At 43.3% G+C, this 19,918-nt stretch overlaps 1 protein-coding gene and 1 long non-coding RNA gene across 2 annotated transcripts; one reads left to right on the top strand and one right to left on the bottom strand.

Annotated features, from left to right (window-relative positions):
* Positions 1-1,842: 1,842 nt before the first annotated feature.
* Positions 1,843-15,659, top strand: LOC144377884 (uncharacterized). Its single transcript, XR_013439118.1, has 2 exons — positions 1,843-2,030; positions 14,840-15,659. It is a non-coding gene; the product is annotated as an uncharacterized LOC144377884 (long non-coding RNA).
* On the bottom strand, positions 11,484-19,350 carry LOC144377883 (acyl-coenzyme A thioesterase 1-like). Its single transcript, XM_078050500.1, has 3 exons — positions 18,737-19,350; positions 16,305-16,507; positions 11,484-14,025 (listed from the first exon to the last, which is right to left on the bottom strand). Exons 1-3 carry the CDS (start codon positions 19,191-19,193, stop codon positions 13,447-13,449), a joined length of 1,239 nt encoding a protein of 412 aa, XP_077906626.1. The 5' UTR covers positions 19,194-19,350; the 3' UTR covers positions 11,484-13,446.
* Between the last annotated feature and the right edge of the window lie 568 nt (positions 19,351-19,918).

Here is a 19,918-nt window from a genome sequence, read left to right as displayed (position 1 = left end):
CTAACACTGGAAAACATGCCTCCACCTATTCATCACTTCCACTGTTAGGGGACATTTGGGCTATTTTCAAACAATATGCCTCTGGGTGCACATGTACCAGAACAAGTAGAAAGCCATATTCAACTAGGTAACTGCAGAAAAATTCTTTCCCAGAGTAGGTGAACACTGTGGCTGCTTCTGCTGCATACATGAGTTTCTTTCCTTCAGGTACTTGGCAACAATTGGTCATGTCAGACTTCTAAATCATTGCCACTCTTGAGGCTGTGAGATATATTCTAGTTTTATTTTGCATCTCCTTCATTACTAATGAAGCTAAACATCCTTTCATTTTTTTTTCACTGACCAGTAACTTTATGTATATAAAAACTCTAATAGTCTCCTTAGATTCCCAGCTACTCGGAAGTGAACTTTCTCCTATTGCAACTGCCAATTTACACAAATCTAAACATACTATGGAAATGGGGAAAAAAAAGTTGTAAAACTGAGAAACTTATAAAAAAAGAACATTGAAAAAACATCTTTTTTAAAGATGGCTTTAAAAAATTATTAATAGAAGTGTCTTTCCCTTTCCTTATGAAAGCAAATAAAAAATAAAGTAAAAGAAATGGAGACAGACCTCCACAGAGCAACTAGGCTTTACAAGAGCACGTTTTCAAGAAAGAAAATGGCAGCTGGTTACAATAGGGGTCTGGATTTTATAAGTTTAGTTAGATTAAATCACAGCAAAATGTTCTGGTTGGGCAGTCAAGGAAACAGTTGTAGAACGGGAAATTGTGAAAGTTGAGCTCATTGTTTTCCTTCTCTCCCAGGGACCCAGTGTCCTCCTTTTCTCCCTGGGGGTTATTCTTTTCCATATCCTTCATTCCAGACACTGAGAGGGGATAATGAATAGCAGCATCAATATCCTGTCGGGCTGCTTCCTCCTGAAAAGGGTTGAATTAAGGGTACCACCCCGCCTTTTCAGAGTTCTAGAAGAGAATACAGAGATCCTAAAGTTGAGGCTGAAGAGGAGTGTGTATAGAAGAAGCTTCAAGGCCATCATAGGCAAAGTCTCCTTTCTGTGGTTTCCGAGTGTCAAATTGTAAGCTCAGGAAGAAAATAGCTTTGATGGGTTCTTAGGAGGCAGTATGAGCTAAACAAGTCACCTTACTAAGAAGCTGTTTCTGTATCAAATTAAGAATACAGAGAAGGAGGCTGGGCTAGGGCTCAGTGTAACACACTTGCCTGGCATGTGTGAGGCACTGGGTTTGATTCTCAGCACTGTATACTGTTAAAGACCCCCGTCCAATGAAAGACCCCCGGTATCCCTGTCCAAGGAGAATCACACGAAACACTGGCTGCAAAAGCAAGAGATTTGTTTATTGGGACACAGGCGCCTGCGGGTGCCCAGCAGAACCTCAGCCGGAGCTTTGGTGAGCTGGCACACCGGGCTTGGGGATACAGAGATTTTTATAGGGTTTAGGATAGGTTTCGCGCGCGGGAAGCAACAGGTTTCTTATTGGTTTGTTTAAATCTAGCATATAGGCCACCTAGGGGGTACAGGTCTGCAGTCCAAAAACCACAGGTCTGTATTCTATTCTTTCTGTTCCTGCTTATCTGTTCCTGTTTATTCATTCATGCCCCAGGATGTGGGTGCTCTGTTCTTCAACCTGTTGTCTGGAAAGCATGTCTGGTGCCTGGTATCTTGGTTTCATATCTTGGCCTTAGGTAACTGGGCTAACTGGGCTAGGGTCTTTCAATACAAATAAATAAAGGTTTGTCAACAGCTAAAAAAAATATTTAAAACATACAGAGAAGAAAGATTATTATGAGAAAAGTGAATATTAAGGGGGGTATAAGAGGGAGTAGCCAGGAGTTGCATTGTTTTAGATCCCCCATGAGAACTACAGGTAATCAGCTGTTCCTTGTCTCTGCTGTTTCAGGCAGTCCTGGGGCTGTTTAACCTTGGCTCTTAGCAATCCTGATGGGCTGACATAGAGTCAGCATTCTTCCCCGACTGGTTTTGCAGGACTAGATGCCAAGGAGTCAAGGTCAGTACTGAGTCAGCAACCTGTTGGATGTCTTCAAAAACCTGGTTTGGTAACTTTTTATAGTAATTAGACTCTCGATCCTGCTGCTCCTGTATCAATCCCAGCAGAAAATTTTAGCCCTATGAGGAAGTGAATAATCTGGAGGCCTCTCCTACATCTGGTATATTCTGTGATTGGAATGAATAGGCTTTGGTTGTTAGGTAAAATGTCAATGATACAGAGGCCAGTCCAATTTTTGGTAGCCTTACAGAGGAAAAATGCCTCAGAATCTGGGAAGCAGTGGGGCTGAGACAGGTGTATGTCTTAAATTCCATTAAAAGAAGTATTGTGAGGGGAGGGCTGGGGTTGTGGCTCAGTGGTAGAGTGCTCACCTAGCAAGTGCAAGGCCCTGGATTCGATCCTCAGTACCACATAAAAATGAAATTAAGATATTGTGTCCATCTACAGCTAAAAATAATATTAAAAAAATGAACTATTGTCTCTTCTTTTAAATGCCCAGGTATGGCTCTACTTTCATTTTAACTGTTTTTGCTAGGTGTTAAGACCACGCTGGTCAAATTAACCTAGTTCTTATCTATTGTTAAGAGTCAGCTGAGTTCCCTCAGGGGGCTCACTCTTGGGAACTTGTGAGCAGCCTCTGAGTTCCTTTAGCACCATCTGCCAGGATGGGTCAGGGTCTCCTTGATTGTGAGGCTTCCCTTGGAAGCATCAGGAATATCTCTTTCTTCAGTTACTTTCCTCTTTGCAACATGTGCTCTAGTTGACTTTTTCATTCTCCAGGGTCTCATTAATTTCTCTGATTGGAAGGTCATGTGGTCCAGGGTCACAAAGCCCTTAGAGAAGTCCCTTTGTTCCCTGGCTTCAAGCTGACCTCAGAGGACAAGAGCCAAAAGCCAAATATTGGCTATTTTCTTTATTGGCCCTTTTATTCCTTAAATTTAGCCTCCAAGGTCTTAAATATCCAGCGAGCCAGTTTTATTACTTTTTTTTTTTGAGAGAGAGAGAAAGAATTTTTTAATATTTATTTTTTAGTTCTCGGCAGACACAACATCTTTGTTTGTTTGTATGTATGTGGTGCTGAGGATCGGACCTGCGTCCCACGCACGCCAGACGAGCGCACTACCGCTTGAGCCACATCCCCAGCCCATAATTTACTCATTTTTAACTATAAAAACCAAGACATCAGACAAGTGTAGTTAACAGTGCTAGCTGTCTCTTCTCTATTGAAGAAAAATCCTAGAAACAATGAGCATTACATTTTATAGAAAGCAACACTTTGTTAATTGTCTGACCACCTAGCAAAACTTGTGGGTAATTTTAAAGACGTCTTCACATGAATTAAAAGGTATTTGGATCCATTTATCTTTTAAATTTTGATTTTTGAATGCTCTCTTATCTATATGCCCATTTTGATACCATGTACATGATATATGAACACAAGCACAATGTAGACACAACAACACAATACACAGGTGTGCACACATACATAAAATAGAAAAAAAGAGAACTTGTAGCTGTTTATAGGTAGCTCTCCACAGGTATGAGGCAATGCTACAGATGTTATTAAAGCCTCTATTAGATTTAAACTGTTAGAAATTAAAATAGAGCTTATCAGACTTTCACATTATGACTTAAATACAGGAGTCTGTGCAGTTGGAAATGCTAGGTGTAAAGTGAACTGTAATTACTCTAGTAAAGAAGCATGCAGAACATCTTGGTCAGATCAGAATGCACTCAGATTACAGTCTGTTTAGATATTGGAAGAATGAGAGAGCTCTTAGGTAAAGATTCTCAGGGTAAAAAAGACTTATGAGATCGTTCCATCTTCCTTCCCCGCACTGTAGTGTTTAGGGAAGAACTTGTTAACAAAAGCAGTGTAATAGATAGCCATTTAGGTGCCACAAGCAGCTTGGATTTAAAAGTGACATTTTTTTTTTTCCTTTTGGTCTCAAACCAGTTTGGGGCAATAACCTCTGCAAGTTCTGCAAACCTTGGAGAAACAGAGATCTGGCAGAAGCTAAGAAGTAAGGGAAGCTGCTGTTGTGAGCCTGTTAGTGCTCTGGGTGATATCTCCACTAGAGAAAATAAGTAATTTGGATCCCTGAACTAGATAGATGAGGGGTAGTTTTACTCTAATAAAAGGACACAGACTTTTTTGGTTTTTTTCCTGCCAGATGAGGGGAGTACAGAAGAAAACATGTCTTGTGAGAGTTTAGAGAAGGTAGTCTGATTTTAAAGATAAGACTAGGAGATATTTAGATTTTTCCTATAGAGGGCATTTGGGGGAAATCAAGTTTCCAACCAATGGCAGGAAGGGCTCCCCTAGTTTGGGGTGTGGAAATGGGGGTGGTCTCATATTAGAGTTGGGATTAGCCTGAGACAGGTGGTACAGGTTTGAGAAATTTGTTGGAGGTGTGGTAAATCTGAAAAGGAGAGGTTTGGGGGATTCTTTAGGAGTAGTTGAAGGGAGCAAAGATTGGATGGAACAGATTGTGAAAGTAGGATAACAGAGCTTTGGTTTCATCAGGGGTAAATTGGAGCTTTGTAGAAATAGAGTTTAAGACTGAATTAGAAGTTTGTAATGGTTGAGAGTGATGGCCAGAGAGAGCAACTTGTTTGGTCAGTGTTAAGGATGGTTGTTCCTCTCTGAAGAAATTTTGCTCTCTCCAAATTAAGATGTTAGAGTGAATAATGTTATAGGTATATTTGGAATTAGTAAAAACTTTGATTGATTTGTCCCTAGCTAGTGATAAGGCTCAAATGAGGACCACTAGTAGCCTGTTGGGAAGTTGTGCCTGAGGATGGAGGGGAGGCTTCAATTATTTGGGTTAGGATGAAGAAAGAACTCACAATAGTTTTACCTCAAATTATAGCATAGCCTGAAGGTAAAGGAGCTATTTTGGGGAGCTTCCATCTATGAACTGGTCTGGGGAGTCAGGAAGTGGTTGGTCTTTTATATGTAAAAAGGGTTCACTAAGAAGTCAAGGGGTCAGGAGGAGTGAGAAAACACAGGGGCAGAAGAGGTTTTTTTTTGCTGGGAGAAGAGGGTTTTTCTCTTTGCAGGTTTAATGAGGATTCTTGCGGGAAGGTAGTCCAGGGAGATGTGCATGCAGTAATTAGATTCTGGCTTGGGGAAGGGAGAGGCATGAGCGATGACTGAATCCTGGGGTAACCAGCACCCTCATAGGGCAGATTCCTGCTCAGAGGTGTGAGCCACTTAGGAAAATAAAAGGTATGAAGTAATCAGTAAGAAATAAAGAAAGCCAGAATTTATATTGAAAAGAGGAGAGCCTGATGGGTCTTCCAGCCCTAATAGGAACTGGAACTGAACCACTGAAAAAGGCCCCAATCCTTTATTTAAGAGAAAGAATATCAAAGCTTTCAGCTTGGCAGGGATAAGGTTTCAGCGTGGCAGAGGTCTTTCAGTAAATAGGTTGTTGGGTGCTTCGCAGGTTACACCCATCTCCGGGCAGCTGGGTTTGATCCTGAGACTGTGAGCTGAGGCAGGGTACCAGCATCATCTGGGCTTTCTTCAACTGGGGAATTTCACTCAGGAGTTCCCAGAAAAGCAGCTTCCCTATCCTAATGGCTCAAACAAACCCATACATAGCTCTCAACAACTGAGGAGATCTGAGAGGGAGTGTGTGGTAAGAACAGCGATGGGTTGACAGAAGGTAAATTTGTTGGCTTCAGAGATGAGGAGGGCTGCTTAGCTAAAATTTTGAGGTATTGGGGCCAGCCAGGATAGACGGAGTCTAGTTGTTTGCATAGGAAAGCAATGAAGCAGCGGATATTCCCTGACTTTTAGGGATTCCTAGGGCTTGTACCTGGTACCCCCAGGAGGCCAGGGAATTAAGGAGGATTATAGTGTGGTGTTTGAGTAGGGTGTTGGATGAGTGGGGAAAGAGACCCTGGGACCTGTAAGGAGGGCTTTATCAGCTATTTCTGGGGCAGTGAATGAGGAAGAGAGTTGTGAGTCAGCAGGATTAGTTGCAAGGCAGAGCAGGGCTGGCATAATGAGGGCTTTGAGTGAAGGTAAAAGAAAGCTTGGCTGTAAGGAACCTCAGACTATTTGCCATTTCATTGGAGGAAATTGTCTAAATCCTGGAGAATTTTTGGATCAAGGTCCCAAATTCCAAATTGGGGCCATGGACAAGTTGTCTAATTTAGATTGTAGCCCAATAAGAGTTTTAAGCCTACAGAGGCATCTAGTTTTAAGGTACTTAAAATTATTTATGAGACAACCTATGGAGGAGTAGCCCTCATGTCAGAGAGGTTTGATCAGCATGGTGGATGAGATCAAAGCATCTGGTGATACCTCACATCACCAGTCAGCAGTTCCAACAGAGAATGAAAGAACATCCCCTTCTACAGTCTCAGTGGGGAGGAACCACTGGGGTCCAGATGAGTGAGGGTCTCAGACAAGGTATCTCTTCAAGAGACTAGAAAGAGATCTTATCTCTCCGAAGAATGAGAAGGCTGGCGTTGCATGCAGGAAGAAAATGGCAAAATGCAGCCTCTGATCTGGAGGTCTAAGTGTGTAAGAGAAGGGAGGAATTGGAGAGAATAGGATTAGAAGGAGGATGCCTCCAACACCAAGAGAGCACCCAATACAGGTCCTTGCTCCGTCCATGTAGCAGTGAGCAGCAAAAACCTAGCCCAAGAGTGGGGTCTTTTTGGGTCACATACCAGCCATCATTTACCAAAGTGGACTTGGAGAGTATGAAGGGTCTCCTTCTCTAAGGTGGAGAGAGAGAGAGAGAGAGAGAGAGAGAGAGAGAGAGAGAGAGAGAGAGAGAGAAAATGAATATGGGGGGGGGCACACTCACAAGGATAGAGTCTGGGAATTCAGCCAGGCTAGTCTTGGCTGGGACCTTCCCCAGGCTCAGAGAGCCACAGAAGTGCTACATGATGAACAGTCACTTTGCAGGTCTCATCGCCCTTTAACATGACTGTTAGGAAAGAGAAAAATGGGAGAGAAATATGAAAAAGTTGTAGAGGTTTGTTAGGACTGGGATGGGTAAAGAGCCTGAACTCTTTAAACAATGGTACAACTCCCTGCAACTGTACCTTTCTTAATCTTTCAGCTTCAGTGGTCTTTGTATTTCTCTTTTGAAACTCACCACACGGATCACCTGATTAGACATTGCTCTTAGCAGACATTCTTCCTTTCATTCAGAGAGCTGTTGAATTTGCACAATACCTTCCAAGTGCTGTGACCTTCAAGCCTGCCTACTTTGCAGAAACTTTCCTACAAATAACCTTTTGATGATAAAACCTACATAATAAACATGCTGTGCTAGCTCTGGGTCACTGATCCTCCATCAGAGGAAGGTGTCCCACCTCTGACAGCTTTCTCTTTATAAATATCTGCTGTGTCTTCTTAATCCCCCATCACCTCTCACTGTTTTATAGGGTTCTGCTGTGCAAAACTATGGTAAAAAAAAAAAAAACATCATCAGATAAGGAGCCAGTTCTCCTAATTCAGTGACCTTTCCCCCACTCTACCTAATGAAGCAACTGCAGCTACAGATTTTTAAACACATACCATCTGCAAAGAATTGACCTGAGCGGCTGTAGCCACCAACACAGAAATTGAAATGGACACTCAGATTTCAGAAGAGCAGCTCTTGCCTCCCCTTCCCTGATGCCCAGCTTGCTATGGAGACACACAGAGTGGCCCTTTGACACAGGAGGGAAAAGCAGCTGAGGAGGTGGCCTGCCCTGCATGGGCCATCCACAGCCCCTTCCTCTGGGGTGTTCTGTCCTGGGAGCTCCATGGAAGAAGTAGGTGGTGTCAGGCCAGCTGTCAGGGGTGCTGTGATCTGCAGAGAATCAGTAGCTGTAGAAAGTGCTCTGTCCCCGTGAGAGCAGGGTGGCCCCACACAATGGCCAGTGTTGTCCAGTGACTTGAAGCCTGAGCCTCATACCTGGATCTGTGACATAGTAACTCCAGAATTAGACCATGTATTAGTTTCTGTGTCCCTAACAAAATGTGAGACCTTCTTCCTCTATTTAGACAAACTCTCTTCCCCTATTTAGAGCAGAATTTCCTGGTTAACCAGATATGACACTCCTGGAAGGTTTCTGAGAGGGTCCTACAGCTTTTCCGTGGTGAACAGCCACTGGTTAGAGTTGGCTGTTCACCATTCAGTTGGGTCTGGATTGGCTCTAGCTCACTGGTTAAAGACTTTCTCTTCCATATTCTCAAACACTAGACTTTCCCAGTGGCTTGAGGTTTACAGGAATTTTCATTTTGTATGGTCTTGTATCTGAAATACCTTGAACTTTTTGACTGTGCTTTTTGTTCAGAGCATCAGAACTCAGGCAGACAGTTTCTCCAGAGGAAGAAGATAATGTAGTGGGTCAGTGGTCACGTGCTTCTCCTTTCTTTTTTTTTTTCTTTTTTTTTTAAATATTTATTTTTTGGTTGTAATTGGACACAATACCTTTACTTATTTATTTGTATATGGTGCTGAATATCAAACCCAGGGCCTCCCATGTACTAGGCCAGCATTCTATAGCTGAGCCACAACCCCAGCCCCCACATGCCTCTCCTTTCAAAGGCCTCATTCTTAGTCTTGAAGGGAGAGCTCTCAACACTCAGGGAGATTAGATTCAGGGAAGGCAGGGTTTTCAAAGCAGCCACTGGTAAAGAGCTTCCTCATTACCCTGGTAAGCCCTCTCTTGGCTGACTTTTCAGAACTTTGATCCTTTCAGCCACCTAGTTGGGTGCTTGCCAAGACTTTTGCCCTAGTTTCAACTCACACTGGGAAGTTGGAGACATTAACTTTATCAGGTGCTTTACTGGTGACTCCTGTAATATCAAATCACCAGGAAAGATGCCAGAGACAGACCATGTTCTTCCCTGGGTCTGGGAAGGCAGGATCCTTGGCCTCTGAACAGGCAACCCAGCTTCCACACTAGCTCAGCCCACTCAACCCCTCTCCCCACCTCTGGGGCTCAGCTCAGGAGCCCCAGGTCATCCTCTTGTTCCTGTTTCACTCTAGTAGCTCCCTCTCACAGAGGGACTCTGTGGCCACCTCCTCCACTGCAGTCCAGCCCCTGGTCAGCTCGGCATTCTGCATCAGCCTCCTGAGCTCCCTCAGACCACCACATGTCTTCCCAGTGGGCCAACAGGCACTGCCAGGTCTGACTCACATTCCTTCCACTGGTCCGTGCCTGGCCTTGGAAGGTCACTGCCCATCTGACTGTCAACCCCATTCCATTCAGCCAGGTCTGGCCTAGTCATGCCCACTGTCTTCCCTGTCCCTGGCCATCTGTTACCACTTCTGACTTCAGAGCTTTACTATGAGCCTCCAGGATTTGGGTGGTGGCCACTGGCTAGGAAGAAAGCCCTTCTGATTCCTTACTAGTGTTTCTGGAATTTGTTTTCCCTCTAGTCTCTCCTCCCTCTACAAGGGGCTTCTCAACTGGGGCCAGAGTGCATGTCCATCCAAGCATGCTATTTGGGGGCTGCAGGTTGGCTGGAAACCAGGGCACCCCAACCCTGAGTACTGATCATAGCTTATGCCAGCCCCTCTGCCTGTCCCCTTCCTTTTAAGTCTCATGTCCCCTGGATGCTTGAAGATTTGCTCTTGATGGGCCACTCAGAAAGTGAGGAGATGATTATTTAAAGAGAATTCCATATTTATTTGACAAAAAAAAATCCAGTTAATACATTCATGTGAAATAAACCCTGTTTGGACCTTGATTTATTTGCTAGAACTGAATATAGTAAAACTGAAATAATTGAAAAAAAAAGGGATAATTCCAAATGATGTTACTATTAACTCCATGGGTTCTTGTGCTGTCTATCAGAAGAATCAGATGAAAGCATTGGCACTGGAGCAAGCTTAGTATGCAAAAGGGAAGTCCCAGGCTGACTCAATCAAAGGACAAGAATACACAGCTTTCATGGCAGCTAGGGGGTAGACAGGGAGGTGGTCTCTTGATATCAGCACATGTGGAGGTGGGGTTTGGGTTGTGCCTGGGCTCTTTTTCATGATACTTCTTCATGCAATACTTATATCATTACTATCTGAAATTTCCACACTGGAGTGTGATTTGTACAATGCAAATAAAGTAAAGGTAACTTTAGATTATGCATGTCTTGGAACGTAACACCTGGAATGTCCTAATATTGTTAGGTCAGATGATTATCTTGTCTTAGTTTTTTGTTGTTGTTGTTTGTTTTTAACCCGGGGGTACTCTACCACTGAAATACATCCCCAGTTTGTTTTTTGAGACAGGTTCTCACTAAATTACTCAAGTTGGCAAGGAACTTTCAATCCTTCTACCTCAGGCTCCTGAGTAGCTGGAATTACCTACATGCACAGCCGTGCTGAGCAGCAGGTTTACCTTGTTTCTCCTGTGCTGCCTTCTTGGTAGCTCTGCTGACCACATACCCTCTCAAGGCCAAGCTGACTTTCCAATCTCCCATCTCCAGGGGTATTATCTTCACAGCCTTGAAGACTGGCCCACTTGTTAACCCCCATAGATGAAGGGCTTGTTTAGCTGTCTCACTCCCTGCTGAGAGATTTTATCTTCCTTAATCTTAGTGGATCATGGGAGCAGGGCCCCTCTGGTTTGGGTGCTGTCCTGCATGTTCCTGGAGGAATGAGAATCTCTCACTCTCTGGTTTAAAGAGGATGCAGAAGAAGATGGGTTAACAGACAAATGATAGTTGTCAGGGGATAGTGCTTGGAAACCCTGCATGGACATTAGCTGGATTTGAAATTGCTTTAGCCTGGAAGATTCACATTTATATAAGCAGGTAAAATAAACTAGGGAAAAAAATAAGAAGTGTCACAAGAACTAAAATTGAGAGCAAAGGGCTGAGTAAGGGCCTGAACCCTCCAAACTAATCTTGAAAAATCTGAGGGCTGGGGATGTGGCTCAAGTGGTAGCGCTCGCCTGGCATGCGTGTGGCCCAGGTTCGATTCTCAGTACCACATACAAATAGATGTTGCGTGGGCCAAAAACTAAAAAAATAAATATATATATATAAAAAGATTCTTTAAGAAAAAGAAAAATCTGAGATAACAGACCACCCCATGGCCATGCCTCAGTTTTGCTTTCATTTTTTCCAAGATGGCAATGTGTCTTTTAAGACTTTGATATTTTCATTATTTACCTAGAGGTATTAATGTAGAAGCAACTGTCTTCCCCAAGAAGGGCATAGGTTCCCCTGGCTTCTGAAATCAGATAGTTGAGGATCATGGCCTAAAAAAGCAAAATAAGTCACATGGGAGCTAAAACGTAGAAACCAGGTGACCTCTGGCAAAGCCCTTTTAACAGTATTGTAATCATTCTGGGCAGGGATAGCTGGACTCTATGGTTGGAGCCAGGTTGTTTTTTTTAAGCCTTGGGGGTTTTTTTTGTTGTTGTTGTTTGTTTGTTTTCTTTTATGATTTCGCTGGTGTTAGCATAAAAACAACACAATGTCTATCATTGTTTCTTGACAATCAAAATAGATTTATTACCTTAAAAAGTGGCTACATATTTCAGTCTAAATTAAAAGTACCATTATAAACCGTAAAACAACATAAAAAGAAGTCAAAGCCCCAGAAATCATGCAGTGGCTCCTTTCTCTTTTTTAATGACTCCATGAGCAAGGACCACTGGAAGAAAACATATTTAGGGTCAATGAGAATAATTTTTTAACCTAATTAAAGGACTCTTTCATTCCAGTACTCATGTCTTCTTGTTGCTCTCATGGAAACACCAACCTCAAAAATGACTATATAACCAGTTCTTTCCAAACCCGACTTTTACCATGGACCAATGGACTGACCCAAAACTTTCCTAAAAGACAAACCCAAACTGCTTGCTCCACATCACTCCCTCTCAGCCTGAAGCAGCCAAAGCAGCCATCGCCTGTTTCCCCTTATAGCAGTAAGGGTTCCCTTAATCAGACAGGGAAATGAGACCAGAATCAGAAGAGGCTATGATAATAAACTCAAAGCTAAGTTAAATACACTAGAGGTTATTGTAATGGCCTTGGGTGATCAGATACAAAGTCTTAATGTCAGACAACCATTACAATATCATGTCACTTATTACCTATTCTATATAATAGCTTCCAATGGGATTAAAAAAAGATAAAGATGCATCTGTTAGGAATTTGGACTCATAACAGTGTTAGTTTAGATCTCTTGTAACAGCACCATTACCTCTAAGCTACACAGGAACGTAGAATTCCCATTTTATCACTTCCAGTTTTGCAAAAAAAGGTATTCAATGATGTAAATGCTTTCAATTCTTAAAATATGCTAAAACATACTGCATGGTATCTCATAGGGTTTGTTTTCTTACTCTTAATTCTGTTGTTTTGTCCCAGGCAAGCTCATCCAATCCCAGTTCAAACACCTCTGAGCAGACATGCATGAGTTGCAGTTAAAAAATTAAAAAGGGAGAGATGTGGAGAGTGAATGAGCCCTGGTTATTGGCTGACCCTGCAGTGTAGGCAAAAGCCAAGCCTGGGAAATAGTCCCTGCCAAAAGGTGAGGATGTGAACAACCTTGATACTCAGCTCTAACATCAATAGTTATCACATGTTCTAGTATAGTGGGTTTTCTGGATACAGCAGGATAGCAGCAGGAAGTTCCTAACACTGTAACAGCAGGATAACCACAAAAATGTTTCTAGCTCTGTAACTTTTTACTACACAAAGAAGCCTCTTCATAACTCACAAGCCTTGAACCATTTACAAAGCTTCTGTAGTTAAACTTCCTGATAATGAGACCCTATATAATAAACATGATGAGCTAGTTCTGTGCTACTATTCCTCCATCAGAGGGCAGTGTCCCACCTGGCCCCAGCCTTGCTTAAAAATGTTTGTGTTTTTCTTAATCTCCTATGGCCCCTTTATTGTTGCTGTGTGGGCAGTATCTTAAGAAATGAAGGAAACAATTGCTTTGTCTATAAGTCCAATTTTTTCTTTTTTTAAATATTATTTTAGTTGTTGATGGACCTTTATTTAATTCATTTATTTATATGTGGTGCTGAGAACTGAACCCAGTGCCTCACACATGTTAGGCAAGCACTCTACCATTGAGTCCCAGCCCCTGTAATGGTCCAATTTTTAATTTAATAAATGTGTATATACTTAAGGCTCCCTTTTTAATTCCTGATATCATTTTTTGGATAGGCACTTTTTTTTTTTTTTTTGAGGTATTGAGGATTAAACCCAGGGCCTTGTACATGCTAGGCAAGTGCTCTACCATTGAGCTACAACCCCAGCCCTTGGATAGACACTATTTTGAATAGTAATATTTAAAGAGAACAGTATGCAACTTAGAGGAGTTATTTCCTCTAATCAGATGAACTAATCTTAACTGGTGTTCTTAGAATATACTTAAGTCTTATCTTCCAAACCTTCAGATAATGGGTTAAATTTTTGGAAGAGCCCTCCTTAACTCTTACCACCCAGGTGTTTGTGAAAGAAAGTCTGGAGTTGTTCCCACACATCCAGCTGGGCCATGGCATGAGCCCTGGGTTCCCCTCCATAAACAATAGGACCACCCACCAAGATATGCAGGGCAGCCCTGCACAGGGGCCAGTAAGGGGGCTCAATGTAGTGCCCTGCTTCTGGGTAACAGATGATCTGGGGCTTCTCCTTCCCATGGGCCTGCAAGCGTTTAGAGGCCTCATTAGCATAGAACTCGCTCTTCCAGTTGTGGTCATCCTGACCTACAAGGAACAGGAAGGTGGTGTCAGACCTCTCCACGGGAATAAAGCTCTTCTGGTCTTCCAAGGGACTTTTCAGGGCTTCCACAACGTCCTTGATGCCATCTTTGGTCACCTTGATTCGATCTCTCATGATACCCACAGGGGGCAGTGTCTCGTCCTTGTAGTGTATGCTTGCCCCAACAACGGCCACTGAGCCATTGATTATGACTGCAGCCGTGATGCCCTTCAGGAAAGAGGATATGGCAAGGCCAAGTTCTCCCCCTTTGGAATTCCCAAGAAGCCCAATCCCTGGACCCTTTACCTGAAAATGGGACAGAAGAATAAGAAGAGTGAATTTACCAACAGTATAACAGAATAAACAGTGCCCACACGGGAAATTGGCTGGACCTGAGCCTGAATCTAGCTCTATCTATTCTCCAGATTGTAACTGTTTCCACTATACATATATTATTTTGTTTGTTATTATAATAATTATTATTGTTGTTGTTATTATTTTGATATTGTAACTGTTTCCACTACACCATGTATCATTTTGTTTTTTGTTATTATAATAATAATTATTATTTTGATACTAAGGTTCATCCCAGAGGCACTTTACCACTGAGCTACATCCACAACCCTTTCTTGTTTTGACACAGGGTCTCTTAAAGTTGCTTAGGGCCTCACTAAGCTGCTGAGGCTGGCCTACAAACTTGAGATCTCTTTGCCTCTGCCCTCTGAGTAGCTGGGATTAGTGGTATGTACCACCACATCTGGCTCCTATAACTTATTTTTTTTAATACTTATTTTTTAGGGGACTGGGGCTGCGGCTCAGTAGTAGAGTGCTTGCTTAGCACGTGCGAGGCGCTGGGTTCGATCCTCAGCACCACATAAAAATAAATAAATAAAATAAAAGTATTGTGTCCAACTACAACTAAAAATATATTTTTAAAAAAATTTAAAAATATATTTATTTTTTAGTTGTAGTTGAACACAATAATACCTTTATTTTATTTATTCTTATGTGGTGCTGAGGATCGAACCCAGGGCCTCACACGTGCTAGGTGAGCGCTCCCGCTGAGCCACAACCTCAGCCTATCCTGTATAACCTTTTTAATCAACTGATTCTTTGACAGGAAAAGGAGTTGAAGAGAGAATTCCAAGCAGATGGCATGGCACAAGCAGAGGGAAGAGAGCCCGTGCTCTGGGATGCAGGGAGTCCTGTGCAGTCACACATAGTGAGGCAGGAGTAGCCTGGCCGGCGTAAGGCCCTTCTCCTGAATGAGGAAACAAGTCCTCAGAAAAGGAACTTCCTTGCCCTTCGAGGAGGGTCACCCCTTGACATTGAACATGAGAAAGTATGTTTTCTGATGTTTAAAATATATGCATTCTGGGGCTGGGTTGTGGCTCAGCAGTAGAGCACTGGCCCAGCAAGTGTGAGGCACTTGGTTCGATCCCCAGGACCATATAAAAAAATAAAATAATAAAATAAAGGTATTGTGTCCATCTACAACTACACATATATATGTATATGTGTGTGTGTGTGTGTGTGTGTGTGTGTGTGTGTAAAATATATACTTTCTGACTGCTTTAGAAATTACATGTTTGGTGTGAGGGTGTGTGTGTCTGTGTGGAACTGGGGATTGAACCCAGCGATGTTCTACCATTAAGTCATATCCCCAGCCCATTATTTTTTATTTTGAGACAGGGTTTCAATAAATTTCCCAGGCTGACCTTGAACTTGCAATCTCCTGCCTCAGCATCCAGAATTGCTTATATTATAGGTGTGTATCATGGTGCCTAGTCATATTACCTTTCTTTTATTCTCTCTCTCTCTCTCTCTCTCTCTCTCTCTCAGGGGTACTAGATATTGAACCCAGGGATGATTAATCAATGATCTACATACCACATGCCCAGCCTTTTAAATTTTTTTTTTTCTTTTGAGACAGGATCTCACTAAGTTACTTAGAGCCTTGCTAAGTTGCTGAGGCTGGCTTTGAACTTGTGATCCTCCTGCCTCAGCCTCCTGAGCCACTGGGATTACAAGTGTGTGTCACCACGCCCAGCCATATCACCTTTTCCAAGAGCTCCAGTGCTTCCATCCATATTGTGCCCTGATTGAATTATAAAATTAGCAAGGACTGCCTCCTCATTCTTGGCTACATTGAGTCTAAAAACCATAAACTATTCCAGGAACCCAGGTGTTGGCTCTCAATTTCCCCCTTTAAGGTTATCCCTGTGCTCTCACAGGGGTATGGGGGAGAGAAGGTGGCTGAGTACAAAGACTTACAAGCAGGCGTCTCCTGGGGAAGGTCATGGCTTCTTCTTACCATTTACTTCCTGACAATCTCAAGATTCTCAAAGGTACCCTATGAAATACTAAAACAACCTGGAATTCAGAATTCCAGAATACCAACTAGTAACCTCTTTACTAACAGGAAATGTGATACTGTAGAACTGTACAGAAGTATCCCTGAGAAGTGTCTATGCAAGGCAGTGGCTGCTGGGTTAGGAGAGGCCCCCAAGAATGGGCTGACTTCTGGGAAACCAAAAGCACGCATGGGGTGGGGAGCAGCCCACAAAACTAAGAAGAGATCTAACCTCAGGGTGATGGAGCAGGTAGTTCACAGCTTCCTCAAAGTACTCCAGGTGCACAGTCTCTAGGTTCCGGGGAAGGTCATCATAGCCATAATAAGCCAGAGCCATCACAGCAAAACCCTTGCCAGCCAGCAGACTAGCTCGGTACTCCAGAAGGCCACCTCCAAGTCCAAACAGGTCCACAATCCCAGGATAGGGCCCAGGTTCTTGGGGAGAAACAAAACAGAACAGAAAAGGGAGTTATAAAATAAGCAAGGATTATCTCCTCATCCTTTTAAGTCTTTGCAGTGCCATCAAAAGCCATATATTACCTACTGGGAGATGAACAACTTTTCCACTATCAAAAATGCTTAAAGACCTCTGGTATCCAAACATCCAGAGAGTGGCCTAGGCTAAATCCACGTTCCCCTCTGTATCAAAAAAGCCCCAAGGATTTTCACAAAGACCTTGTATTTCTTTTGAGATCAAAAACACGTTATGGCCCCGTGATACAGCAACTGGCTAGCATGAGTGATGCCCTGGGTGTAACAGCATTGAAAAAAAATACACACACACATACACACACAAATGAACAATAAGAGCAACAAACATATGGCCTTTCCTAATCCTCAAAATTGGACAATGCCAACTGCTAGAGAATGCACAGCTGTCTGTCATACAATGTCTGTCATACAATGCTGATTGTGATGCAAAATAGTGCAGTCTGTGAAGAAATCAGTTGGCAGTTTCCTCTGAAGGCCGATGTATTCTTCCCATATGATCCCAAAATCCTACTCCTACGTCTTTACCCAAGAGAAATAAAAACTATCTTCACACAAAAACTTGTGTGTAAGTGTTTGTAGCAGCCTTGTATAATCGCCACAAACTGCAAACAAATGTGTTTTGACTGATGAATGAATATAAACTGCTCTATATCCATGTTTTGCAACACACAGAACAGGTCAGTAAGTCTCAAAGGCAATCTGATTAGCCAATGGGCACAGACTCAAAATGCTACTTACTGGGGCTGGGAGTATATAGGTGGAGCACTTGACTAGGAGGTGTAAGGCCTTGGGTTCAATCCTCAACCCCATAATAAAAAATAAAAAGCTTCATTCTGCATGATTATACATATAAGATACTTTCGCCATTTATATAGTAAGAAAAATCTCTTTCATATATACAGTTTACAGAAAAACATAACAAACACTTGCTAGGCACCATTCTGTTTAGAAAATAGTTCAGTACTCATACATTGTTATTCCCTGAATCTTTCTGTCCCTTCCCCACCTCCCCTTCTCTCAGTTTTCTTGATATGTACATATGTGTGTTCAAGTATGCATTTATACACACACATACACACACACACACACACACAATGAGGATTGAACCCAGGGGGAGATCCATCACTGAGGTATATTCCAGCCTTTTTTTTTTTTTTGGACAGGATCTCTCTAAATTGCTGAGGCTGGCCTAGAACATCCCATACTCCTGGACCACCATCGCCTGCCAGTTTTCTTGATAATATCACCACTTATATATGTACATATGTACCTTAAACAACATTTTGCTCCTTTTGCCTGTCTTTTGAATTTTATCTCAGTGCAAATATACTGAACGTGTTCTCCTGGGATTTGACTGTTTCACCTAACCTGTGGGGAACACTCATCCATGTTGATTATTGCAGCTGTGGTTCATTCACTTTGCTGAAACACAGCTCCATCTATCCATCACTTCCACTGTTGGTGGATATTCAAGCTGTTAGCAAACAACATGCCTCTGGGTGCACATGTACCAGAACAAGTAGAAAGACATATTCAACTAGGTAACTGCAGTAGCTGAACACTGTGACCAGAGTAGCTGAACACTGTGACTGCTTCTGCTGGGAAAGTGAGTTTCTCTCCTCCAGGTACTTGGCAACAATTGATCATGTTAGACTTCTAAATCTTTGCCACTCTTGAGGTTATGAGATGCATTCTGTATTTTTATTTTTGCATCTCCTTCATTATTAATGAGGCTATGCAATCTTTCATTTTTTTTCACTGACCAATAACTTTATGTATATAAACACCCAATAATCTCCAAGAAGTGAACTTCCTCCTATTGCAACTGCTAATTTACATAAATCTTAACATAGTGTGGGAATGGGAAGAAAAGTTGTAAAACTGAGAAACTTTTAAAAGAACACCGAAAAATTGAAACTACCTACAATGGCTTTTAAAAATTATTAGAAGTGTCTTTGCCCTTTCCGTATGATGTCTTTATAGCTGAGCCTGGATTTGAAGAATCTCAGATTTGGATCATCAGGACCACCTCTCCAGGCAGCTTTTTATTCCATTGCTATCTTCTTAACACGGACCTCTGGGATGTTGGGATTTATCTCTTTCTTAGGCGAAATAACACGGAGACAAGAGACAGTGCTAGACCGAAACAATAAAGGCCAAGTGGAGGCTCACCTGGAGGTAGGAAGAGCGTGGCCCGCACCCTGCCCTCCCGCACCGGCACCCGCCGCACCCCGGGCGGCATGAAGTGGCGCTCGTGCAGCGCGCGGGCCAGCTGCTGCCCGGCGTCGGGCTCGTGGCCGTCCAGCACCTCCAGCTCCACCACGAAGGGCGTCTGCACGTCCCGCTTCACCATGCGCCAAAACGGCTTATCAGGCTCCATGGCCCAGATCAGCCCCATGGGCTCCAGGCCCGCGAAGCTGCCGCCCAGCGCGGGCGCGCGCGCCAGGTCCAGCTCGCCCCCCGCGTCCGCGCGGTAGCGCGCGTGGGCTTGGAAGAGCGCGCCCTTCTCGTCGCGCAGGGACGCGCGCAGCGTGACCGGCTGTTCGGGGGCCAGGCCTTGCACGGTGATGTGCACCGGCTCGTCCCAGCGGCAGCCGCCCGCGGGCTCCAGGATCAGAGTCGCAGCCATCAGGATCCAGCGAGAAAATGAGAGAATGGTCTCAGAACCGCCTGGGGGTGTGGGGCAGGGTTCTTTACTCCATCCGGGGAAGCCTACGCAGGCGGGACCAGTCGCACTACTCCCATTGGCTCGCCTTTGGGACACCCTCCAAGTCGCTGTGTGAGGCTTCTTTGTGCAAATTGAAAGCTTTCTGAATGAAAGGAAGAATGCCTGCTAAGAGCAAAGTCAATCAGGAGATCCATGTGGTGAGTGTGGAAAGAGACTTACTAATACGACTGCTGAAGCTGAAAGATTGCACGAATCTGAATTTTTGCAAAGGCATCCCGGGCAATCGTGTATCAGGTGATCTGTGAGACACACAGCCCCAGCCCTCCTTGTCTCTTAATTCCTTACCAAGCCTTTTTCTAGAGCTCCTGGTACCTGGAGCTCTTTCCAGAGCAGGTTGATGCTTATGGAGTCCAATTGCATATGGTCCTGTCTGACCCTGCTCCTTAACATCTGAGGAGTCTTCAGCAAAGTTTCATCATGAAGTCTCTGAATACATTGTGCTTATCTGAAAGGCTTGTTGGGACTATTAGATGAGATACTATTTAAAACAGCAGTGATATGTTTGCAGTATCAATTCCCAGAGAAAGAGTATTGCTTCTCAACTCACATATCTAATTGTTGGTAGTGTTCAGTTTGGGGTTGTATGGCTTGTAGTTCTGGCAGGAAGCAAATGGCATGGGCAAATT

The sequence above is a fragment of the Ictidomys tridecemlineatus genome, chromosome 5 (genome assembly GCF_052094955.1).
Source record: "Ictidomys tridecemlineatus isolate mIctTri1 chromosome 5, mIctTri1.hap1, whole genome shotgun sequence".
NCBI classification, from domain to species: domain Eukaryota; kingdom Metazoa; phylum Chordata; class Mammalia; order Rodentia; family Sciuridae; genus Ictidomys; species Ictidomys tridecemlineatus.
Note: the sequence above shows the minus strand (reverse complement) of the source record. Positions and strands in the feature narration are given on the sequence as shown.

What these genes read in the sequence shown, in the direction of transcription:
- LOC144377883 (XM_078050500.1), bottom strand. Translation starts at nt 19,193, where the DNA reads ATGGCTGCGACTCTGATCCTGGAGCCCGCGGGCGGCTGCCGCTGGGAC. An exon ending in CACGCTCTTCCTACCTCCAG is followed by an intron (nt 16,508 to 18,736) that starts GTGAGCCTCCAC and finishes TTTCTCCCCAAG; the next exon opens with AACCTGGGCCCTATCCTGGG. An exon ending in ACCTGCTCCATCACCCTGAG is followed by an intron (nt 14,026 to 16,304) that starts GTTAGATCTCTT and finishes TCCCATTTTCAG; the next exon opens with GTAAAGGGTCCAGGGATTGG.